At 43.2% G+C, this 26,030-nt stretch overlaps 1 protein-coding gene across 1 annotated transcript; it reads left to right on the forward strand.

Moving 5' to 3' along the window:
- Nucleotides 1-525: 525 nt before the first annotated feature.
- LOC138597156 (tyrosine-protein kinase receptor UFO) lies at nt 526-25,858 on the forward strand. Its single transcript, XM_069668709.1, has 20 exons — nt 526-1,311; nt 4,414-4,624; nt 5,174-5,274; nt 5,380-5,562; nt 8,226-8,306; nt 8,440-8,555; nt 10,541-10,736; nt 15,092-15,231; nt 15,336-15,480; nt 15,762-15,779; nt 16,626-16,755; nt 17,011-17,102; nt 19,141-19,236; nt 19,576-19,653; nt 20,124-20,216; nt 20,720-20,841; nt 21,453-21,562; nt 21,913-22,072; nt 22,455-22,591; nt 23,045-25,858. Exons 1-20 carry the CDS (start codon nt 1,149-1,151, stop codon nt 23,502-23,504), a joined length of 2,832 nt encoding a protein of 943 aa, XP_069524810.1. The 5' UTR covers nt 526-1,148; the 3' UTR covers nt 23,505-25,858.
- Nucleotides 25,859-26,030: the final 172 nt, after the last annotated feature.

Genomic DNA, 26,030 nt, shown 5'->3' on the forward strand with positions numbered 1-26,030 from the left:
TCGAAATACTTTAAACTGTTTGCAGCAAGTCACTTGACAAATTAAGTTTATAGGCCAATAACAAAAAGCAAGGGAAGTTTTTTTATATTTAACTTAACTATTAAGGAGCCAATAGAAAATGCTTTATAATTTTTTTGCATGAAAAATATAACTATTTCTCAATTGTTAAACAGTGGAGCGTTTGACCCTTATTGTGTTTAAAACCAAGAATACACCGTCAGAATAAACTAATACAAAACATTTATTTAGAAGTTTAAAGGCATGAATCAACAACAACAATACACATGCAGGTACAGTTTAATAGGACACGATAAGCAGGCTCTAAGAAAAATGCTTGAGCAAATATTCATATTAATGCAATGTGACGTGAGAGAATGTGTTAAGTTAAATGATCTTATAAAGATTTACCAACTGTGTCTCATTTATTCAGTGAACAAACTGATTGAAGATCTACCTTGGAAATCTTATCTACCATGTTGTTTATCTGCACACGGGCAGTGCTCAGGTCTGTGTTTGCGGCAGACTGACACACATACTTTGTTTCAAGCGGGAAACGAGTAATTTACGGGGCTATTTACAACTTCTGGGGATCCGTGTGTAATTAAAAAGCGAATGGGTGATTGTGTGGAGACAATCAGCATGCCGCAGGGTTTCTCACATCCTCTGAGAAAAGGAGGGAGACTCAGGAGGAGGAGGGTGGAAAGAACTTGAGTTGAGGAATTTGAATCCTGTTTGAAGGGGGAGAGGGAAAGAAAGAGCCAGGGGAATGTCTGAGAGAGTCTGAGGGAGACCGGTGGGCAGGAGAGACTTTGGACGACAAACTGAAGGAAACACCGGTTTAAAAATACTCCATGTGTTTCAGAAATAGATCGGGTTTGGATTTATCAACGGACGAACATTTTACTGCGCTTTTTGCTGACTTTAATTTCGCTGGATAGTACTCCGTGTTGGGATCAACCAAAACAACAACATAAGGGAACAAGACTTTTGCCAGAGCGGAGATTTTTTTGTCTGTCTCCCTAAAAAAAAAGGGAACTGAAACCTCTTGATCCGGTTTGCTTTGGTCCCATCTGTGGATAATCTCATTTTCTCACAGCGAAACATTTTCAGCGCACTACTCTGGATCATAGAGCTGCTGAGATGCGGTGATGGAGTCCGCTGGTGTTTCCGAGATGACTGCTCTTCTGATGAAGCAACTTTTCGGAGGTGATCGCCTTTCAACAAGAACCATGAGCCGGTCTAAATGGTCTTTTTTGATCCTCACTGTCATTCTTTCTGCTTGGAGGCCAGTTGCTGCGGCCACACTGACAGGTAAGCTTAATTTAGCGCTGAGCAGCCGCAGCATTTTCTCCAATCTGAACGTTGTTTGTTAACTTAAGTGTGGGGGAAAACAAAGTAATGAGTAATTAGCCCAGTCAGCCTTCTGCTTCTAACTCATTAAATCAATTTGCTTTGGGGTGGCGATTGAAACCACAGCTGCAAGTGCGTTCAACATCTGGCCAACGTGAAGGAATTCTGTACACTCATAAAAAAAAGCCTGTAAAACAACATGATCAAAGACAGTAAACCAGAAAAGATCAATTGTATTAGTTCAGTCAGCCTGAGGATTTTGAGTCAGTGTCAGCAGGTAAAAGGTGATGGAGTGAGTTTGTTGTGTGTAGCTGTTCTGGTTGACTGGCACTATATAGCTGGAGTGCGTCTGAAGGATCAGTTTCAGCATGCATCCTTCTTCAAAATGTGTATTATTCCTGGGAACTCATCCAAACAAGGTATCCAGACATGGATTCCCACCAGTCATGGTATTTCCGGAATACTGCGGAATTTTGAGAGATGTATTCCAGGCATGGGAAGGGCAAGGGGTTAAATAAATCCAGTCAGGAAGTGAGAGAATCCTAACACTCAGTTCAGAATTAGATAGAAAGTAATCTGCTGTTTTGCCCTACTGAATCCAGACTGTTGACTCTTTTCTACATACCTGGTAATTTTACATCAGGACCAAAATCCTAGAAATCCTACCAGCCATTATTTAGAAATGCGTATCTGCTCTAACAATCAACTTTGCTTCTAAAATATTGGAATACATCAAGTACTGCAACCTGAGGATGAAAACATGGGGTCCCTGCAGGGGCCTCCACCTGTCAGCTCATGTGTTTTGACCATCATGGTCATGCCGTCTCTCTGGAAGCTCTGCCCTCTGCAGATGTATGACGAGGAGGGACAGAGATTACGAGACAGTGCTGTGATTTATACGCTCAGACTGATGGTTTCAAGGAGAATTTTTCCCGATGTCTCAGTTCCTATTTGGTTGTAAGAATGGCTGTGGTCCGGGAGTGAGGGATGAGGAGGGGATCAGGGGGGCGAATGCTTTGGTTTGTGAGTCAGAGTTGGTCTGAGTCAGACTCAAACAGTGAGTTGATGGATGGGCTACGGGGGCAAGAGTGGAGGAGAAAGAGTTTGGGAGGGGAGGTGGCAAAATGTGTAGCGATGAATCCGAAGAATGGCATGAAAAGGAAGCTAAATGGGAAAAGGGCAAAGGCGCGGCAGTGAATGGAGGGGCTGAATTACGTAGCGTTAAAAAGGCAGAAAGATAAAGGAGGGAGTGAGAGGAGAATAAATGCTCGGACTGTGTCGGGTATTTTTGGTATGTGCAGTCCACTGACATTTAACATCTGAGCTTTTACTATGAAGGAGAGTAGGAGTAGAGACGGGGTGGAAAGAGGCAGATCATGAAAAAAAAGTGTGGGACCTCAAGGGAATTTGGGGGACAAAGGGGAGGAGATGGAGTAGTTAAGCACAAATGAATCACTGGAGACAGGCCACACACACACGCACACAGAGTTTAACTACAGCCTGCCCTCTCTGTCTATCTCTGCATTAAAAGGTTTACAAGCTTATTATTATATGAATGCAGCACTAAGAGGCAGAGAAAGAAAGTAGGGCTGTTTTTGTTCAATAAGGCACTGGAAAGAAACAAAGTCAGGGTCATGCAGATTGTTGAAAGAGCTCAGCCAAGCTTAAAAATAAAGGGAGGAATGACTTTTTACGCCAAAAAGCACACAGAGACAGAGAGGCGGTGAAGCAGACACACAGCGGGCCTCTTCATTTATTGCACACTCCCCGAACAAGCCTTTGAATGCTGGGTTGTGTTTGTGTGTGTGGATTTGGTCCACATTTTAAGGATCAAGGGTGTGTTCTTCACATGAGTAAAATAATTGCTACCAAAGTGTGTTATTTCCATTACAGGTCTGTTTTCAGCAGCTGAATTATGTGCGTTTGTGGGAGATGGGTTGCAGTGGAGTCCTGTGAGGTCACAGTGCAAGGGGTCAGAGGTTGAAGGTTGGCCATGAAACAGACTAGAAGGGCGGGTTGACAAGCTTGAGAAAATCTTCTACAGGCATCATCACTCAGTGAAACAAGCGTGATTTACTTTTGTTCTGAAATTCAAGAACAAAACCCAAGTTTGCACATTCTCACATCCCTTTGTCCTTTATCTTCTTCATCAAGACGAGGAGTAGTTATTCCTTGTCTGCTCTGTGGATGCTTAGCATGTATGTGATGTACTATATGTGTTCTTGCAAAATATATGTCTGGACAGATCAAGGCTGTAACCATTCATTTATCTCTAGGCATGCATGCCTCGGCCTCCACATTCTCAGGAATACTCCTCGTTTCTGTTGAATGCCTTTGCAGTAAGAAAAAGCAGAACCATACTCGTCATATTTATGACGACCCCTCTGTGACTCATTTTCTAGGATGTTGAACAGATTCGCAGACATCTTGGCAGACAACCTGCAGGCCTATCATAGCTGTTTGAAAGAAACCCTGAATATTTTAAGTCTGTGTGTTGAGCTCTCTGTGCTCTGACACCGTCCTCTCACAAGGAGCCTTTGTCCCAGTATCAGCGCTGTCCTTCTCAGGTCGGCCCTTCTGCCCATCAGGGACACAAGATAACCGACTCGTTCAAAAACCAGTGTGAGGGTGGATAAACTCTGGGTTCACCTGCTGTTATCATACAACATTTATCAGATCAAGGACACAACCTAATGATTATTTTAGTGGTGGGGAGATCATTTGACTAATTGATAAGTCAACAATTCTGGTAATCAATCATATAAATGTTTAATCCAAACATCTTGTGTTTTGGGCATAAAGATGTGGGAACGTGGAGATTTTAACTTTTCTCTTAAGTTTGATGAACAATTAATTCCTAAATCAAAGAAGCAAGCAATATATTGTTTGAAATATAACACATCATCCATTGTTGTTTTTTGTTGTTTTCTGGCACAAACCGTTAAAACTGCTTAATCCACTACAGGGGTTTTAGTAACTTGATTTCCTTTATTAAATCCAAAGTGTTTACATATATATTAACCACAAGCTAACACCCAATCCTGCTTCTTCCCTCTCTTCAAGATTTGGAGTTCGAACGGAGTCCCACTACTGTCATCTCTTCGCTGGGCAAACCTGTGACAATGCACTGCACCCTGAGGGGTACAGGGGGCGAGGAAGAAGACCCTCCTGATGTGCTATGGCTGAGAGACGGCGTGCCACTTCAGTATGCAGACACCAACCAGTTCCAAGTCCACACTGGCAGCAACAGTTGGACAATAATGAGCACGCTCAGGTAGGCAGTGTACCTGCTGCCAATGCAGGAGATTTAACCACAAAGGTTCATGTGTTGTGAGGCAGCCACACCTGGCCTAGAAATGTCAGTCATGCATCTGCTGTGATTGACTTTATTTCCTGTTCCTCCACCTTATCTTGTCGGCCAGTTTAACCAGTATTGTTGCTGGATTACATCAGTATGTACCTGTAGGCACTGGAAATGAAAATAAGCATTCTTGTTAACTCGGGCATGTTTAGATCTTGTATTTATTACTGTTCATTAATATCTGCTGTCCCCATCAAATACAATATAAACCATGTTTACTTCCAGCCAGTCTGGGCCACTGTGAAATTAAGTCAGTAATAAATGATATCACTCTGTGCATGCCTTTCCTTCTGTAGCTTTATGTATTTAATTTAATCCTGGTATGATTGGATGAAACAAAGAAGGAAAGTAATCATGGTCGGTGCATCTTTCTGTCATTGTGTCCCTGTTTTATCAGTTTGTTTTTTCATTGCTTGATCTTTATCAAACCTGCCTGATTGTATCCTTTTATGCACCCAACAGTATTGAAAAGGTCCAGCTTCCTGACATGGGCTCCTACCGATGTGCTGTTCTATCAGAAAGCCACCAGACCCTGTCTGAGGAGGGGGGAATCCAGCTGGAGGGTGAGTTCATCTTCAGCCACAGCTACAAAAATAAGCAGTCTCCTCTGAGAGCTACGGTTTTATTTGGATTAAGTTGAGACCCTGATTCAGCTAATTCTTCCTCAGGCCTTCCTCATTTCTCTGTGGAACCTCAGCACATTTCTGTAGTGGCCAACGTAACCCTGAACCTGAGCTGTGTGGCCCACGGACCTCCAGAACCAGTCAGGCTCATCTGGCTACAGGACGGCGCTCCTCTCAACTCCCTGACAGACCCGGTGGCCCTCTCACCCTCCACTCTCAAACTCACAGGTATCATCTTTCACTCTTTATTACCCCAGCAGGCTTAAGCCACATGTACACAGCTTAGTCAGACCAATCAAAACATACAGCCTCAGTCAACTCCTCAAGGGCTCTCACTTTGAATTGATACAGCCCCATGTTCAGTGATCATTATAGCGGGCTGTGGTCTTTTATTGTTTGAGTAATACTCATCGCATGTTGGTCGTTCTCAAGATGATTTGGTGTTTTTCAAGCGACAGTCCTAAAAACAAAATATTGAGTTAAAATTAAATAAATAAAAGAGGTAAACAATCAAACAATCAACAATGCTCAATCAAGCACTTCAATTCACTTCAGCACAACATTAACAATTTGACTGAAATAGGCAAAGTTTTAAATTGCTAAAAAGAGGACAATTTCTCAAACAATGGTTTGATTAAATCCATTTAGACTCATTATAATGCACTGCTTCAAAAGCTTCACAGCAACTATCTTCTATGGTTTCAAAGGCTTTCATGTCCCCCTTCATGGTTTTAACAAAACCGCCAAATGACCACCCTCCCCAGAGAGCAGACTGGCTGGCACAGAGCCAGTGCATCCATTGAGGACATGCCGGGTGGTTGTGTGGTTGATGGGTAAAGCCAGAGCAGCAGGCACAAGAGGGACAAGAGGGGGAAGGAAAATAGACGGGCAGAGGACACAGGGAGATAAAAGAAATAAAGAGAGAAAAGATTCTGTTGCTGCTTGAATGCAAACCACAGCTGCCTGCCAGATAGCTGGTCCGTGTTAGGTCCAGTAGTAGGAGGACAGGCTGAGTCACACGAGGAGGAGCAGGTGGCAGTGGTTGGTTTAAGGATCTGGTTGACTCATCAGAGGCTGGCTGGTGCTGACCAGGACCCGATGGTAACCTACACTCACATCTCTGGAATGGACAGCTGCTCTGGCAGACCTCAGGTCCAGACCCGGGCAAACACAAATAATCTTTCAATAGGCCCATAAAGGGAAATGGCATGAAGTACATGCCAACCATGAAGGAGTCCAGAGCAAAACACGTCCCTGTGGCTCGCAGTTAGAGGAAGTTTCCATCCACACGTAATGGACAGTGTCCTTAAACTAGAGTAGACATACAAAGAGCTTTGGTTCCAACAGAGATCGATTAATGAAGTTAACATCATTTGAAAACAGTTCATAATATTTTGTCTCTTTATATGTCACTCCTCCACATGACTACACTCATCCCCAGCTGACATCAGCACTGTTGGTCAATACTGCGATGCTCATGAGCTCAGGAGTTCTTCCTGTTGACCGATTATGACATTTCAGCTGATCAGGGGATGCTGTGTTGCGGTTTGCTGATGGGGAAGGAAGGAGACACAAGAGCGAATGGCGCAATTTAGAGATGGCCTGATGAGCAGTTAATTCACCCACACAGGCAGTGGTCATCCCTCTACCCCTCCTTTCTTTTCCTCTCTTACAATCCCTCCCTTCACCCAGCAAGGATCGTACCCCCTGTTCTTTTTCCGGCCGCAGCACAATGGAGGCATGGTGCCGTCGGCGCAGAGCAACACTGCGTAATGCTGTGCAAGTCTCAGTTTGTGGCTGATGTTTGGGTGTTAGATAACTGAAAAACTCGACTGTCACATGTTTCAGCAGTGTGTGTGTGTTGTCTTGTGGAGTGATTCAAGAGTGTGTGAGCACGCTCTGAGTCACTGTTTGAGAGGACTCATTCTCTGTTGAATGTCAGCGTGTGTCATAGTGTTTTGCCCCCTTCAGAGGAGCCCCAGCCTCGTGCAGGCAGCAGCTCAGCTTTTTTCACCTGGACCTCAACACGACAGCTCTCTTTGTTCTAGAAACTACACTGGAAAAATATTCTCACTATCAATAAGCTGCATGCATGGAAAGCTGCAATAATGTCAGACTATAGGATAGAGATCCTAATGTTCAAGAGTGATTCATGTAAAGTTAAGTCCACATTCTAGTTGAGACTTTTTGTAAATCTGCGAGTTGAAAGACAACTAGGACTAAATTTGTTTTTTTGGACATTTTTAGATGTCAGTGTACAAATAAGGTTAAAATGATGTGTTAACCAGATTTATATCTGAACCAAATGGCAACAAAACTTTTATTTTTACCTGCAATTCGCTTAATCAGCACTTACGGTATTGATTTTTTGATTTATCTTTTACCTCAGTATAAAACAACAAAGATTGATTCAAAAGTGATTAATGGACCAGGCTCAATATATTGATGTAAACATTCTTGGCACAGATTGGTGAGAGTTTTTCATTGCTCCTGCCAGTGTTAGTCTGTGCTATAATTGACCCAAAATAATCATTAATACATCTATTGTTTTGGTCCGTGTGATGGATAAAGTGCCCTCCGGGTTTTCCTCCCAGTGGAGAAAATGATTGAAGAGCATGATGGAGCCCCTTTGTATGTACCTGGTGCCCCTCGGACAGCCTGAGTCTCTACTGTCAACAAGCATAAACTAAACCGAAACTAATCACAATCCTGTTGACAGAGAGATCACGTTACCTTATGGAAACTATTACCATCACTGTATTCTCACTTCAGTATGAACTTTCACACATTCTCACATCAACATTAAATGCAACTCAGCATGCTGAGCATGGATTCTTGGTTTTAGAAACAGCCGTCTTCACACGCACATGTTGTCTCATATTTCCCTCCAGGTTTGAACAGGACCAGCACCTTTTCTTGTGAGGCCCATAACCGCAAAGGTGTGGCCACCTCTGGATCTGGAACCATCACTGGTACGTATCACACTGTGGAAGCACCAACATTTCTATCAGACGTCTTCATTCAGTTTGGATGGACTTTTCTTTTGTCCACATTGTATATTTCCATATTGATGTATCTTTTGTTTTTGTGTCTTTCTTTCTTTAGTTCTCCCATCCCAGCCCCAGAATCTAAGAGCTGTAGAGATCACTCCCACCAGTCTCCGTTTATCATGGCAGCCTGGTTTCGGAGGAGACTATCCGATTATCCGCTGCTCTGTTCAGGTGAGACAACATGAGATAAAAACGTGAGACTAGAATACCACAACTAATTGACGAAACTAGCTTGGAAAAATCACTGCGTCTGTTTGACCTGCATGTTCAACAAATACATCACTCTCCTTTTATTTACCTGACTCTGACAGCCAGAGCTTTTTGTGCAGTTTGCAAGCCTAGTTTTAAAGAAAAGAGAACTTCTCCTTTCTTCTTTTAACTCATCCTGTACCCTCCCTACTTTATTCATGTAGCAGTGGATCAGGTTTCACTCTGGGGAGAGTGGCCTCCTGGACTAATCTTATGTAGCACCACTCCCTCTCTCTCTTTCTGTCAGTGTCTCTCTGCCACTCTGCTCCTCTGTGGCCATTACGCTTCATAGCAGAGAGGAGGAACATTTTCTCTTGCAGAAGGGAGCAGTGCAGCACCACCCCTAAACGTCTGGTTCTAATAAAGCTGCCCCTCATACCTCTTGCTGTTCTTGCCCCCACCCCTTCCCTCAGCCCTCCCTCACCCCCTCACCCTCACTAGGGAACAAGGCAAGGGGCCGGCTTGAGCAGAATGGGGCAAAAATCCGAATTTAACGGCTCATTGTGTAGTGAGGAGAAACATGAAAAAGCGTACTGTGTGGAGAGAAGAGAGATATGAACGTACTTCACAAAGGGAGCTTAAAAAGAGACGGACAGAATGAAAGACATAAAGATAGAGTCAGCAAAAGACAGAATCAACAGGAGAAAGAGAGAAATAAGTAAACAAAAGAAAGAAAGAAAGCTGGGGAGAAAGTGAGTGAAAGAAACAGGAAAAGGCAGTGACAGCAGGTATTGTACGTCTGAGCCATAGAAGGGGAATGTCGTCTGAAGTGTGACTCAGGGCTGGGCTGTACAATTAGATTGAACACAGTTGTTTACCGGCTGGACGGTGATTCATTGAGTCTGGAATGGCGCTCGTTCTCTCTCTCTGACACACACACTCATTCACACAACTTAATATTCCTTTGGATCACACCACCGGGTCACGCCATCACCCAGCCAGCTACATGTGGCCTCTGAATACTCATTGTTTTTTCAAGTCATTGTTAGAACAGTGCAATGCCGCACCTGCTGCACACACACACCTTTTCTGTTTGTGTGGCTGCTCATTTGGTCTTTTTTTAAATACGTTTTCAGCTTTACTGTAAAGCCCACCCTGTGAAGTGCAGCCCGTAGCCTGTTGGAGCTGCTTGATTAAGAGCAAAGCAGCAGAGAACAATGGTCCAGACCAGCAAATTTAATGTGGTTTTAAGATTGCTGCAATGAAGGATTTTTCCTGGCTTGTGTTCCTCTTAAAATGTGTTTACCACAGAGAGTTTGCAGAGGCTGCAGGTTTCTGACTGTGAATGTGTTTGATGGGTTCTGCTTTCAGGGCACCTTACTGAGCCTGGATCCCAATTAAAACAGCAGCCAAGCAGATTTTACACCACTTTGGGCAATTATCACTTAATGACCCCACCCCCCACCATTATGTACCAACTTCTACCCCCATCCTTTCTTCATCAAGACTTTATACCCAATGCTGTCAGATACTTTGCATAAAGGGGAAAATTATGCCCCTCAAAAAATCTAAAAAAATATTTTTTATCGCAAAAACAGGAACTTTATTCTAGTCTTAACACGTGGGTCGTGAAATATCAGGATCTATCTTTATTAAACAATAAAGTTTATTTAAAAACTTCAAATTAGTCAAATGGACAAATCTATTTTTTATTTGATATTTGGTTTAATTGTTTTAATGTGAATTGTTGAATTGATAATTAGGATATTGATCATGAGTAACAATTAACTCATGAAGGTAGCATTGATAATCTAAATTAAGACGATGTTTCTCAGACTAAGCAGTTGCTTTCTATCATAAAAATTATGTTCCTTCTAGTTTTGTATTTCAGTAGTTCAGAATCCAGTCTAAAGGCAGGTGGAGGCTATAGCAAAGTTGAAATTCATCATTCATCTAAATTCTTTCAGGCCAAACATTCAGGAGAGTCTTTCATATCGGGTCCAGATATGATGATCCACAACCAGAATGTGAACATCCCACCAGCCACGCACGTCATTGGGGACCTGGAGCCCCACAGCCTCTATGCCGTCAGGGTGGCCTGTCACAGCAGCCAGGGCCCATCTGAGTGGTCGCCCTGGGTGGAGCTACATACCAAAGAAGGAGGTGAGTCCTCCAAGTGTGGAGATGTTTGTTTTCACCCTGGATGTCTTTTGTATGTGTGTGCATGGGATCACCTCCTCTGAAGGGAGGTAGGGTCAAGGCTGTGTTGTTGGGGTAATGATTGAGGTCTAAGTCCAAGTCTCCTCCCACTCCTGCTTTGGACTGAAACCAGGACAGCTTTATAATTTTACTGCTCACAATACCAAGCTATGCAGAGTAATATTTACCAAACAAATGTCAAGTCTCGGTTCTTCATTGGTGAATTGCAGCTCTTTCAGCTACCTGATTGCTGCCAATGAGAATGATTCAACATTTTAAGTCTTGCATTAAAGCTGAATTAGTTTTTTATGTAGCTCAGACCTTTTAGTGCTAGGCCTAATTATCATAATGGCTTTCCAAGATGTGTGTAACTTTCTTATTGATCTGTTTGTTGGTTCCAGGATTTAACTGGTCTGACTCGAGTCTCACATCTACTAATCTGTTATAAGTTATTTTATTTTTGCTCATGCAGTGGTTAAGAGTTTTAAGCGTTGTCCTGCAGCTGTGTTCTAATGATCTCTTATGCCTGATTGTTTTCTGTCATGCCTCAAGCTGACATAAGCTCCAAAACGTCCCCTTCTGTGACCCCTGGAGCGCAGTAGTCGCATTCATGCTGACTGTTGGACAGCTTAATGAAAGAAAGCACTTTGCCTAAAGGGATACTCTTAATTATCAGGGACACTTAATGATTCTCTGAAAGAGTTTTTGCCCCAAGACACATTTTTTCTGACTTTCTAAGTGAGTCTAGACTTATTGAAAACATATGTTATGATAAGAGGGAGTCAGCGAATCAAGTTACAGTGCACTTTTAGTCATAATATTCCTTCCTGTACCCTTCCACTTAGTCTGTGTTTATGAAGAGTACCAGACACCCGTCACTGTACCTCCACAAACCCAGTTTCAAATGTAAACTCTTGAGGTAGAAGGCAGACTGGTGGTGAAGGGACAGAGTAGGTGGAGACGGAGACAGGCAGAGGGAGGGAGGGTGGACGTTAAACTCTGCTGAAAGGCTTCAGTTAGGATCGTAGCACTCTGTCCAAGCTAAACGCTGGGCCGCTCTGTGTTTGAGTTTAAACTGAGGTGGGATTTTCCATGCCAGCTCATGCTGTCTCTATCCCTGGATGAATGGGAATGGAAACAGCGTATACTAAGAGGAGAGATATGCCACTGGAGGAATGATGGGGGCTTTCCATAGTTGAGGCTGCTTATAACCTAAAAACATTTCAACATTTCTCATAAATGTAAAAAGGGAGAAGTAGCACTCCTTAAAGCTGCTATTTAAGAGAAGGACTAGAAGCGGTTTTAAGATCAAGTGAAGACTTTCAGGTTTCAGTTCTTTATTATGACAAAGTTATGGTTTTGTTTCAGTGGAAAAAATCAGTGTTTTATTTCCCTTTGGACCATACTGCTTCATTCCTGCACCAGCAACTCTCTGTGCACTTGTTCCATTGAGTCAGAGGATGAAAGGAAAACAAGATAAGATTAAGCTTCTGCTCAAAGATAGTTCAGGAGGAATTTAAGGTCAAAGAGAGGGAGAGGGAGAAGAGGAAAGGTAGACAGTTCACAGCTTAGTCACAGTTTCCACATCTTCCTCTGAAAACTGTGAAAGAACTCCCATTCGGCTCTGTGATGAATCTTACTTCTTTTTTTACTTTCTTCATTTTGGCAGTCCCTATTTGTGCCCCTCCTTCATTCTCAGTTTTGTCTCCTACCAGTTCTGTTTTGTGTTGCATCCTTCATTTCCCCTTCGGGCCTTGTCTAACTTGCATTATGTTGCAATAGTGTTTTCCTACCTCGGATGCTACAAACTGAGGATTTCCCTGCATCAAACAAGCTGAGCAAGTTCTTTTTTCCAGAGTCCAGTCTTTCAACTTCTCTCATTCATCTCTCATTTCCCCCCTCTTCTGACCCCAGATGACCTGTGATTTCTCTTTCCAGAGCACACAGCCAGGCACTGTGGGAAAGACAAAAAAAAAATGGGCTTAATGGTGAGAGAAGGCAAGAAATGGACAGAAGAGCAGGGAAACAAGGGAAGGGGGCGCTTTGAGAAAACACTCATTTTGCTATTTTCCCAAAGAGCACTATTTTCCCCGGGGGAAGAGAGAACAGAAAGGGGGGGTTTGGGCGGTGGGAGAGGAAACGAGACGACCCATGTTACCCTCCTAATCCTAAAGCTGCAATGAGATTATACATGTATAAACCATGACTCCAGAAATGCATCGTTCTGAAAACCTTGAATAAAATGAATGAACTTGGCCGATTTGTGTACTTAAAGAAGTTTGTACATCATTCGTAACATTGCAAATGCTAGTAAGGCTTTTTTACAGTTCATCCATCTATGTCCATAAAGTGACGGCAGAATGAATCCTGATTTAAGGGACGTTGTCCTGAAGTGAGTCATAGCAAAGTGGCTCGACATACACATGTTTCACATCTAATCCTGCTTAATACGACTGCCAGCAAAGTTGCAACCGCAAGCATTAAAAGACTCCATTTACTCAACAATCTGCTCTGCTGTAAAATCTGAACGAGGTGGATGTCATTAAAAGACATTTCTGATGACACCAAAATTTGTACTCCGACTGATCTGGGAAAAGTGTTTCCTGTGTAGTGCTGAGTTTGTTTTTATAAATGGACTCTAAATCCGAGGGTTATGAGTCAACTTTTGGCTTAAGGATGACCCTTTTCCATCCACATGTTGACCCACACGGAGACGGGCTGAGCTGAGGGGACAAGCTGATGCGTTCAGAAAGAGGAACAGCCCTACTTCCAAACAATTTTTAAAGCTGTCGAACAACCAGCTTCTTCTATAGCTGCACGCAGCAAGATAGGAAACAGTAGTTTGCAATGTATCCAGATGTTTACAACCTGTTGAACTAATTGTGGCTTAAACCAGTTTGTTTCTGAGCGTCTCGCTAAACCATGGCTGCTTTCATTAGAGCAACAGGAGGATTTTTTCCCCCTGTAGTTTCAGTATTTGAAGAAGTGGCACCAGCAGCGACCACATCGTTTTCTGCTTTTTCTTTTTAAACTTCCCAAATGTTGCAACAAGATTTGTTTTGTTTTTTAAGTAAAAGCTGTTTTTGTCCCTCCTCGTCCACAATTTTTTACAACAAAACAATTAACGTCTCTGAGCTCATAACTGTGTGACAGAAAAGAGAAAGACATTACCACAGAGAGGGCAGCAAGGGAGAGGGAAAGTTGGAAAGAAAGAGATGGAATCATGCTGGATGAAGGACAGGGAGAGAGAAAGATGAGGAGGGAAGGAGAAAGAGAGAAAGTGAGTGGGTAGGACACAAAGAGGTGGAGAAGGAGGCAGAGAGGGACCAATAGATGACGAATCATAGGTGGAGACTAACTGCTGGAACCAACTTGACTCGTAGGTTGTTTTTGCTGCTGCTGGCAGGCAGAGCAGGGACCGCATGTGGAAACAATCACCCGCCAAACGCTTCCTGATAACATCATCTATAGGCTGGGCCATGTTTCCCAAACTCACACTGACTCTGTGTGTGTGTGTGTGTGTGTGTGTGTGTGTGCGTGTCAGTGTGGGCGTGTGTTGGTGTCCAGCTAGTTTGTGTGACTTTGTAGGGCGGCTGAAAGATTGAAAAGCAAAGAAAGAGAAAAGCCTAACTCTAACGGTAACAAAGGAAATAAGCACTGTCGTCTCCTTGCGAAAAGGTTCCTGGTTTTCTGCGCTCTACAGATTCATGTCATTTACAAACACACTAAAACAAACACAAATACACAAATTCCTCGCGCTATTTCTAGCGTGTTACCCAGCTAAGCTTTCTCTGCAATGGGTATTTCTGCTGCCAGCAGCCTTTTTTTAGTCTCTGCTCCACAGAGAAAAAGGCAAATGAGAGCAAAAAGCAGAAACAGGGATGAACAGAAGAGGAGGGACAGCGTGAAGGAGGGAGACACAGGCCTCAGCATGTTTCCATCTGAGTCCATCCAACCACGCTGACACACTGGCTTCTGAACCCAGCTAATCGCCTTCGTCTGTGGTGCCCTTAGCTAGCCTTTTTTATCCTAATAAAGCTGAATTCTCTAAATTCCCTCATCTTCTACGTCCAGCTGTTGTACTTATCCACACCCCAGAGGCTTCAGGCTGTCAAAACAACACACGCCTGACTAACCCTCAGCCCACTGGCCCCTGGCCACCAGGCCCACAGTGGCAGCCATGTAGACTCCTTATTCATACCCAAAATCTTGGGCCACATACACAGCCACACCCTGAGCTACATCTTTAGCTAACAGATCTCTCTATGTAAGTGTGAGAAGTGAAATGAATTTGAGTTCTGTTGGGTTTTGTGTTTCAGTGCCAGAAAACCCGCCTGTTAATGTGACAGCAATTCTTAATGGGACAGAGGTGCTGATGATGTGGGAGGAGCCTCCAGGGAAGCTAAATGGAGAACTGCAGGGCTACATGGTGGAGTACAGCACACCTGCCTCTCAGCAGGTCAGTCTGACACACAAATACATGACATTGTTCATCAGACTGAAAGACATAAAGAGCATCATCCTCTTGATATTGATTGTCTACCTTGTTTCTTCTGTTGACAGTTTGTTGTGGATTCTGGATTGGACACTGAGCTGTCAATCAATCTGTCAGCCCCCCTGTCCAATGTGTCCTTTCGAGTGTGTGCATATACAGGCGCGGGCCAAGGACCCTGGACCCCCATTCAGACTCTGACACTTATTGCTCCCGGTGAGTGACAACATGATAAATAGCATGAATCTACTTTGACCCTTGAATGATTATTGATTGTTTGAGATGTCAGAAGCTGCTTCGCTTTGTAAGCAATAATCTGTTTTTAGCTCATAACTTTAGTGCCATTTTATAATGACTGTAATTGATTTCCAGATTAGATAACTGATGTTTTTTATGTGAATTCTGCTTCTTATTTTAGGTTTTACTAAACAAATATGTTGTTTTTCTACTAAAAGTCAATGTACTGACACGAGCTCTCCTGTTTTTGGTTCCCACAGAAATGGAGGGATTTCGAGGTGAGTGTAATAGCTGGCTTTACTCATTCAAACCCACAAACATGCTCTTCCGTAACCTCCCAGAGTGGCACATAATGACAAAGTGACAGTAGAAGTGAGCTCATGGTGTTTTTTCCGACATAAAACTTCTCTTTCTTATTCTTGGTCATTGGGTTCCTGAGAGTTCCTTCTTGTGTATCTCAGCAAAATCAGAAAGGAAGCAAAAAAACAGAAGAGAGGATCTCAGAGAGACGGGAAAGGGGAAGAGAAAGAGGTGCTGGGTGAATGGGGAGACGCATCATAAATATTTATAACAGGCAGGAACAGTGTAGCATCTCTGTTTGCTTAGTCTAATAGAGCCAGACAGACAATTCAAACAACAAGAATGGCAGATAAAACGAGGCAGGGAAAGTTGGGGGAGGATGAGTGAACGGGAGGAAAAGTGGAAAACAGTGGGTGGAGGTTGTGAGGGAATAGCATAGTTAGTGGGGGGAGCTGGGAGTTAACCTCAGCGTGAGAGTTTGGAAAACAAGAACTCAGGACAAAGTGAATGTTTTGAGATTGAGGGAAAAAAGGAGCTTGTTTTTATGGGAAATGTTTCGATTTTGCTCAACAAGATTTTGCTGAGGCCACCTAGTCAATTTGATTTATGAAACATTGCATTTGTAATTAATAAGTAAACATTATTATCTAGTTTACTTACTACTCTGTGTCACGATACACATGTAAATCATTTGCACATTTAGGAAAGAAATAAATAGCTTTTTGTTTTAGTTTAGCACCTTAGTTTCTCAATAATCCTCTGTCTTAACCTCAAAAGGCTCGCTGAACTAAACTGTCTTCTGTCTCTGTCCACACTTTCCTCAGATCCCTCTTCCCCACAGGCCTTTTCCTGGCACTGGTGGTATGTGGTGATGGCCATTGCCGGCGCCGTATCCATAGCTGTGCTCATGGCTGTTTACGTGGCCAAGCTGCGGCGCAAGGAGACGCGCTTTGGGTGCGTAGGCTATTAGCACTCCTCGTGGGTGGAAGGGAGGGACTCGATAGCTGTGCCAAACCAAAAGGCTTCAGTGTTTATCCCGGTTGCCTCACTTCTTCATGCATTCTGAAGCATTTGGTTGGAGTAGAAAACATCTGTTGTGAAAGAGCAACAGTCATTCTTGTGAATTATGGCACAATGCCAAGATTTCAGCTGTGTTTACACATGTGTTGGTGTGACCTCTCATTGTATTTTGCATGTATACATTCACAGAGAGGCGTTTGAACCCATGATGGAGAGTGGAGAGCTGGTGGTAAGGTACCGCGCTCGCCGCACCTACAGCCGAAGAACTACAGAGGCAACATGTGAGTTCCCCTCCCTGCCCCTGCATGTTGCTCAGAAAGATGACACTTTATATTTGCACCTGACTGTCCCTGCAGCCGCAAGAGATGAGTCTCTTAGCGTGCCCAAACCTGCATCTGTCCCCAGGACAGATAGCGATACATAATAGTAGCATAAAGGCATCTCCTCTCATGCCCTGGGCCTGGATCCAACACTTCCAAGGAAAGAAGTATGGTGCTGTAATGACACACATTGACAGTTGTATTCTTCACTTCTCAAGACAGGAATGGTTTGTTTGGATGATGAAAGGAAGGATTAAAGACTACTAAGGGTTAATTAGTCCTTACAGCCCTGGAGTGTTCTGTCAGCTGACAGACTCCGCAACAACACTGCCCTTTATACTATAGAACTCTCCGTTATATCTTTTTATAATCACATCGGTTAGATGTGCACTGAATGAATTAATTGAGTCCTGCCCTGTACAATCAGGCGGGAACCGAATTAGATCTGACTTGATCTGACTTCAGGCAGAGGAAGGAGGTGAGACAGGGGAGGTGAAATTAAGATAACAGCACATTGCAGAGATTGACGAGATAAGGAAGAGGATACAATTACGTCAGGGAAAGAATGACTTTACACACCTCTCATACGAGTGAGATTTCAGCAACCTGTTAGAACAGATGAGGAGTTGCTTGACTGCTCTCTCTGGAGTCTAAAGGGTCATTGCACCTTTGGGACTAAGGTGGGATTTCAAATCTGGTCCAGGTGCAACAACGACCTCATAGTGGAATACAAAACAGTGGTTTGCAGTGGTTTGTGTGCAATCACCAACCAGCAGTCACCTCATGATTACAGACATAGATAGGTGCCTGTAAACACAGCACACAGACTCACATTTCACACAGCTGGGTCATATTCAAGCCCTGACATTGTCCCTGGTGTACGTACAATATTTGTGCAGACCTCATACACAAGTCTCAGCTTGCCGCAGCCACAAAGAGGATAGGGGGAAGGCAAAACTGTGGAGAGAAAAACTTATTCAGTGAGTAAAATGAGACTAGCTGAGAGAATGAGATGTGGAGATAATGTGTGTAAGTGAATGGGGGAGAGCTCGCTGGGAATAAAGGAAGAGTTCAGATTGGAGGGATTTAGGTGGGATTTATGCTGCTGGTGTAGACCAGTAATTTTGGCCAATTCTCCGGACAGTTGAACTTTCCGGTTATTGCATGCATTGGCTAATAGCTGGTCACGCCAGCATGTGTTGGAACATGCCTGTGGAGTGAACACATTGTTGTCTGACGCGTGGCAGATTGATAGTGTAGCAGCAGCTGGAGGGGGATCTACGAGCATGTCGTTGCCTTGTCATATTCTGGCCCAGATGTGAAAACAGAGCTAACGTCTGAGGCTCAGTTTGCCGAACACTCATACAGCTCAGTGACAGCCAGCTGGCTGGACAGAGTCGGGGATATTTAAACCAGATTAAATTCTGTGACCTCAACTTCCCAACCTGGTCCCTGCAGGATTACATGGCCATGTGGCCCACACCTGAAAAAAGGTCAGAGAAGAGTGTGAGGCTCCGTGTCATCTCATTGTTCTAGATTCTGAAGAACATGTGCAGTTTTTGACTTTATTTATTTTTTGTCCATTAAAATGTTTTCTTTCAGTGTATTTTTTATTCATATTTGAATGTGATCAACTTTATGTACGATTAGATTCACTTTAGAATAAGGACAAAACTAAATAATAAAACCATAGATCTTCATAGCTGTTGAGCTTAACAGACAATTATTTTAATACAATTTTTTCCATAACAAAAAGAGTAAAATTTAAGAACAGTTAATGACCGTTTTATATTGGGCAGTTTTAAAAGTAGACAGCATGGTTCTGATTGGTCTTTTTCCATTGCTTCCCAGCTGGCAGTGTTCATTAACACTTTGTTCTTGGCTTTGTGTTTTGCATTGTGGTTTTACAATCTGCCTGTTTTTCTTGCTCTCCTTTGTTGTTCATTAAAGTGCTTTGGGCTCCAAACTCCATTAAAATTCCTCATTGTTTCTCCCTCAGTGAACAGCCTGGGCATCAGCGATGAGCTGAAGCAGAAGCTGCAAGACGTGATGGTGGACAGACATAAACTAACCCTGGGAAAGACGCTGGGAGAAGGTGCCGCTTTGTTTTTGTTTTTTTTAAATGTGTCTAATTTCTGGGAGAACCTGGAGTTAATATGTAGAGTATCAGAGCAGGGAGTGTCTGACAAACAGCGAGGTGAAGCAGGTGCTTCTAAACACTTTAAGTCAGGGTTGGTACATAGTCCATAGTCAATAGTTCAATCTGCTATAGCACCAGTGCTTGCTTTCCACTTATCTCCCACCATTTGACCCTGTTATAGTGTAACAGTTTACTATATGACCCTGTGCTGTGTAGAATCAGGAGACTAACCACTCTTTACTGATAGTGTGCATCTAAACTGAGTGTTTAATTGTGCTTTAATTTGTTCTTCAGGAGAGTTTGGCTCTGTGATGGAGGGGCTGCTGACTCAGGAGGAGTCCGCTCTGAAAGTTGCTGTCAAGACTATGAAGAGTGAGTAGACAGTCAAAGTACTCAGCGGTCCCCACAATGAATCCCTTCATATTAGGAACACAGGCTTTTTGACAGACAGCCCCTCGGGTCAGAAATTAACAAGTGTTTTGGGTTAAAATTTTCAGTTCTTTATCAGAAAACAGACAAAGGAACAGCTTGTAGAAAATATTGGCAATAGAAAGAGTTGGCCCCATATAAACCACAGCGCCAAAGTAAAGACAATTGTACTCAAACTCTGCAGCTGAGAGGAGCAGCGCCGCCTTCTTATGTGAGGTTCTGCCACTTTTGAATTGAGATGATCATGTTAAAAAAACATAGTTGTACAAACTGCTAACATGTTTTGATTTATAGTTGAATAAAGTCAGGAACCAAAACACCCTTTGAAATAAAAGTTTATTTTTACCCTGGCAGCGTGTGCCACAAGTTATACAAAACCACATGGCCTCACATCTGCACCCTCTCCTCTCCAGTTGCCATCTGCACCCGCTCAGAGATGGAAGATTTTCTGCGTGAGGCTGCCTGCATGAAAGAGTTCGACCACGCCAATGTCATGAGGCTTTTAGGTAAGTTAGGATTCACACTGCTTCACAAGTGAAACGTCTGCCAATTCAAATAACAGATTTTTTTTCTTACTACCCCATATGGTTGAACTTCTTTGCCCAGGTTTATAAAAACATTGCCAAAGTTCTTCAGGATAACTCACAAAACAGATGTAATTGGAGCTACTTTCTATCATAAAACAAGTCCCTCTTTGATAGACAAGCACTAACCTGTTACTCTTGATAATCTTCTAGTATAACAGGGCGATATTTTTGGATTGGAGATAGATATCTTTCAGACAAATATATAAAAACCTGGGCAAACTAAACTAATTCAATTTGTATGACTAAATACCATAAATACTACTCACAAAAGGTTTTAGATTTTTAAATAAATTGACCCTGTAAAATACTAACTTAGCAGATTCAAGACTGAGCGGATTTGAGAGTAAAATCTTGTTAATAAAATTTAACCTAAACGTGCTTTTAGTCTTTGTGTATAAAACGAATGTGTGGTGTTTTTACAGGTGTGTGTCTGCAGACCGTGGAGAGTGAAGGTTACCCCTCCCCTGTTGTCATCCTGCCCTATATGAAACACGGAGACCTGCACAGCTATCTGCTCTACTCGAGGCTGGGAGACTGCCCTGTGGTAAGTCTGATTATAAACAATAAAAAGCATAGAGTCAGCAATATGCACGTTCACATGCAAGCAGTCACATGAATATGCACACGTACGGTCCCGCAGAGTTTAACTGCTTAATGGTTCCAGGTTTTAGAAGTTCACATGAATGTCTGTCAGCAAAATGATATCCAAAGGTCATCATAGGCGTAATGTATTTTTTACACCGAGTCCCCATCCACACCATTTTGGCAGCACGCACACTCTGAGGTCATGAAAACACACAATATGTGTCGGCCGTTGCTATCCACAGTATTTCTTATTAATGGATGAGGTCGTTTTTTGGAATGGAGAACTGCTATACGCAGCAAGTCCCCGAAGATCCTGGTTGAGAAACACAAGCCTAATCAAAACAAGATTCCTACAGAATGTTGAAATATTCGGCAAGCGTTCAGAAACACAATGGTGCCGAACCCGAATCTTCCCACAGGAGAAGCCTGCTAGTATCTGGAGCAGGGAGCACTCAGTTCAGACCGAGCACACGTCCTCAAAGAGATGGACTGTAGCGCCCTCTGCTGTGCAGAAAATGAATGTCAGCTGTGGAGGATGTGTGACCTTGTTCTCTTTGTGCTGTCCTGCAGTACCTCCCGTCCCAAATGCTGGTAAAGTTTATGACCGACATTGCCCGAGGGATGGAGTACCTCAGCAGCAAGAGCTTCATCCACAGAGACCTCGCAGCTCGCAACTGCATGTAAGCGCAATCTCTGCTTCCACATTTCACTCCTCAGTTCCTGTTATCACTTGTTCTCTCACTTTCTGTTTTTAAGCTGCATGCTATAGATAAAAAGGTGCTTGAAACAAGCTAAAAGTAGACCCTGAGACTGAGCGATATTTGACAAAAAGGGGAAGCACAAAGAGGGCAATAAGATGCAGGAAAGCACGACATTCTCACATGGGCATTTAACTGGATTTCATTTGCATTGCATCAGATTTTATAAGCACATTAAATGTCGTACGTAGAACTTTCAATCTGCCAACTGGCAACTGTAGCTTTCACATAAATGTATACAGCACCGTAACACTCTGGTTCCTCTGCCTCAGGCTGAACGAGAACATGAACGTGTGTGTGGCCGACTTTGGCCTCTCCAAGAAGATCTACAACGGAGACTACTACAGGCAGGGCCGGATCTCGAAGATGCCCGTCAAATGGATCGCAATAGAAAGCTTGGCTGATCGAGTCTACACCACCAAGAGTGACGTGGTAAGATCACCTGCTGTGTGTTGCTGTCAGTTTGTGTGTCCCTGGACAGATTTGTGCTCCAAACGGAAGCACTGTGTTTTTGTTCACACGGGATGAGTGTAGTAAATGTTGATGTGGCAAACTATTACCACATTTAGACATGCAGCTTTATTAAATTATGACCCTGCAAATGTTAAGTCTTCATAAAATGTCCGTACATTCCTGAGTATGTTGTACATAAAGTAGGATGTCCTGAAAGTCCGGACAAACATGGCTGTGTTATTTCTGTAGCTAATGTTTGACCAGTGCAGATTCATGTTTGAGTCGTGTGTAAAGGAATTCTAAACTCTTCCCCTCTCTCTGTCTCTTTACCGTTCCCTACGTTTCTCTCTTTCTCCCTCAGTGGTCGTTTGGAGTCACCATGTGGGAGATCGCCACGCGGGGCCAGACTCCGTACCCCGGGGTGGAAAACAGTGAGATTTACGATTATTTGAGACAAGGAAACCGTCTCAAACAGCCTCCAGACTGTCTGGACTGCATGTGAGTGTCGGCTCCTTCACTGCACATTCCTCACAAAACACACTCAGCTGATGATGAAGGACCTCCGAAAGCTTTTCCCTTCTGATTAGAAGTACCTCTTAACATAAAGCAATCAAAGCAAGAGACTGAAAACAAGTCCAGTTTATCTCCTTTTAAAGGGCTCAGTTCATCCTTTGAATTTTTTCCATCTTACTTTAAGATTCCTGTTAAGTTAAACACATGTTTATTGAACCATGTTGGTCAGAGATATAGATTTCCCCAATTTGAGAAGACACAAAATGTAGGTTGATGAGATGATATACTTAAGAATTTCCGTTTACTTTAATCTATTTAAACAAATGTAAATATTCATTTATTATCTTGGGGAAAAAAACGTAAATAGTCCTGATAGTTTGTGGTAGTTATAAAGTTCTAACATGAAGTGTATAGTAAACATTTCTTCGTCCTCTGCAGATACTCCATCATGTTCTCCTGCTGGCTCCTGAGCCCGAAGGATCGCCCATCATTCGAGGCCCTGTGCTGTGAGCTGGAAAAGGCCCTCGAGGATCTGCCCGACCCCCAGGACCCTGACGAGATCTTGTACGTCAACATGGACGAGTCCTCCATGGAGCTCGGAGCCGTCGGTGGCCGTGATCCCATCGGGGGTCCGTCTCCTCTCTGCCTGAAGGGCCTGGACTCTGTGACCACAGTGGAGGTCCACCACCCAAACCGCTACGTCCTCTGTCCCCAACACGAGACCAACCGAGCCCTGTGTGACTCCCTGGAGAGCCTCGACATGCCGGTGTCCTCCTCCACAGCCACACTGCCCCTACAGCCGTCCTGCCACTCCACCCCCAACCCCACCCCCGCCCCCACCCCGACTGTGGAGCTGCTGGAGGACAGGGAGGGGTCCAGGAAAATGCCCTGGCAGTGATGGCTTTACTCTTAAAAATGACAAGACTCATCACTGCCAAACTGCGCCATCCTTTCACTCCAGTCCAGGAACAAGATCCAGCCTCTTGCTGCTGACTAACAGAAACCTCACGTGCCCATACGTACACAATTTGCACAGATACACTAACACACACGGCCGAAGGCATTCCAAGGAAGTGCGGGATCGGAATGATTTCCTTTGTCGTCCCCCTCACTTCTAAAATGAGCACGAGTGTAAAAGTAATATGTGATCAGTGTAGCAGGAGGGATGGACAGACGGTCATGCTACAAACACTGCAGCACAATCACAGAAATACATACCCTGTCGCTATAGCAATAAAATACCGACTACCTATAGACAGCAGATTTTTCCTTCTTTTGACGTGATTAAGCTAAAACATCTAAAGCGTCTGTGAAACCAGCTCACACACTGCCAGACTGAACTACAACCAAACACACTCAGGAGCTCGAACTGTCCAGGGAGTACAGCTAACACGGAGGACTCGCACCAGCTGAGGAAACTGTCTGATGGAGAAACTTGACCCGTCTGAATCTCTGCTCCTCCTGCAGACAAAACCTCCAGGATTTATGGAGGAGGAGCTTAGTTCCTGTTTCGCTGACGGACTGACTGCCTTAAGGTTATATTGATGGAGGTTTGTGAAGGACAAGAAGATGATTTTCAGGCTAAAATCTCCAATGTTGTTTTTGTTGTTGCACCGTAATCTTTACACTTTGAGCTGTTTTTGGTTTTTAGATGGTAGAAATTTCTCTCCCCACATAAAAGCATGTCATCCTTCAACTAAAGATCACCATAACTGAGGTCAGGAGATTTTTACCCAATATCAACAGACTGAAAATAATCAGCAAGCTTTAGAAAGTTTTATGTGAAGCTGTTTTAAATGAGGGACCTCCGTCTTATCATTAAAACCTGCAGTCGTTTGTATGACGGACCTGAAGCTTCTCCCGGGCTCGTACTGTTAGTTGTGCTTTAAGCACTGTGAGCCATCTTTCCTCACTGACAGGTGAGACACCTGTGCAAGTCCTGGTTCACCTGGTTTGTCAACTGTTTCATAACTCAGGAACCTGAGTCCATCAGGAACAGAGGTACTGAGGTACTGGTCCAATCAAAAGGTACAAATAATCAGAGGTAGTTGGATGGACTGAGGGCTGGTACGGACATGATGGAGGTACATGAAGCTCCTCACCTTGTTTTTGGCTCAAGCACAGTGTTATTACTATTTTTTTTATTTCTACAACTTTGCACTAATGTTTTGTATCAATGTATGTTCGTTTGTTATTTGTATATCTTTAAGCTTCTTCATTTTGTTTGTGATTACTTTCCGGACACTCTGTAGACGCCTCGCATGAAATCAGCCGACATTTAACATCTTATATTCTTTAAAGCAAAAGAACAAAGCCTGTGAAAACATGGCCGGGCGTTAAACTCCAAGGAGTGTTTGCCGTAATTGAACCAAGACTGCGAGGCCGGGAAACATGACTAACCTCGTCATCTGACATCATCCTGCCACTTTTTATTCTGGGATGTTTTTGTTTCTCGCTGTAAATAGAAGTCTGTTACACTCAGAGTCGAGCGGGAGGAGACAGAAAGCAGCAGCTGAAAAGTGAATGGAAGTTTGGTCATCCAGACGTCTGCTTTGGGGAAACTCACCAGCTGCAACTTTGCATCATGCATGCACTTATTTTTATACATAAATATATATTTGTTTAAGTTCATAATTTGTAATTGGAACGGACCGTATTTCAACACACATTTTGGGAGAACATTTGTTTAAATGAGGCGCTGCGTTTCTCAGTTGTATACATCAAAGGTACTTCTGTATGAACCAGTAAACAGTGATACACCTGTAGCATTACAGAAATCCTTGTAAAGAGAAAGGGTACGTTTCTTGCAAAACCTTTGGTACTGTAAACTCAGAGTGTCCAACACTTTGTGTGAACCACAGAGAGAGAGAGAGAGCGGTGCTGAGACTGAGGCTCTGGTTTGACTTGGTCTGTAAAACTACAGATACACCAACAACGTTACACCAAGCAGTGTGTTTGGTCTTTAAAGTGTTTTTCTTTTGTCAAACATCTTGCAAGTTTACTCTCGCAAAAACTGAAACTGCTTAACGGCTCGTCTATTCAGCCCGACATCTACGACTTTCACAACTTTACCTTGAGTGCCTTCAGAGAGCCAGTATTTCGCATTACAGTGGATATATGATTGTGATCCTCCTGGTGTGTTGAATTGGGAGAAGACTGTATATATCTTTTATTGCCTTTATATTGTCATGATTTGTAAACAAATTTTTATACTGTACCTACAATATTTTGTACAAGAAATAAAAAAAAGATCTTCATTGCTTCAACTCTTCTCCTGAGCTTTAATGTGGTCAAATTATTCTCATCCATAACATACGTTAGTTACATGAACCAACAGTACAGCTGATGATGGGGTATGTTTTTGACTGATTTATACTGATGATCACACAGCAAGAAGTTTAACAACTTTAGATAAACAACAAAG

Source organism: Semicossyphus pulcher, unplaced genomic scaffold, assembly GCF_022749685.1.
Source record: "Semicossyphus pulcher isolate SPU_LCO1_2020_fin unplaced genomic scaffold, fSemPul1.0.p SCAF_19, whole genome shotgun sequence".
NCBI lineage: Eukaryota > Metazoa > Chordata > Actinopteri > Labriformes > Labridae > Semicossyphus > Semicossyphus pulcher.

What these genes read in the sequence shown, in the direction of transcription:
- LOC138597156 (XM_069668709.1), top strand. Translation starts at nt 1,149, where the DNA reads ATGGAGTCCGCTGGTGTTTCCGAGATGACTGCTCTTCTGATGAAGCAA. An exon ending in TGCTGCGGCCACACTGACAG is followed by an intron (nt 1,312 to 4,413) that starts GTAAGCTTAATT and finishes CCTCTCTTCAAG; the next exon opens with ATTTGGAGTTCGAACGGAGT. An exon ending in AAGAACTACAGAGGCAACAT is followed by an intron (nt 17,103 to 19,140) that starts GTGAGTTCCCCT and finishes TTTCTCCCTCAG; the next exon opens with TGAACAGCCTGGGCATCAGC.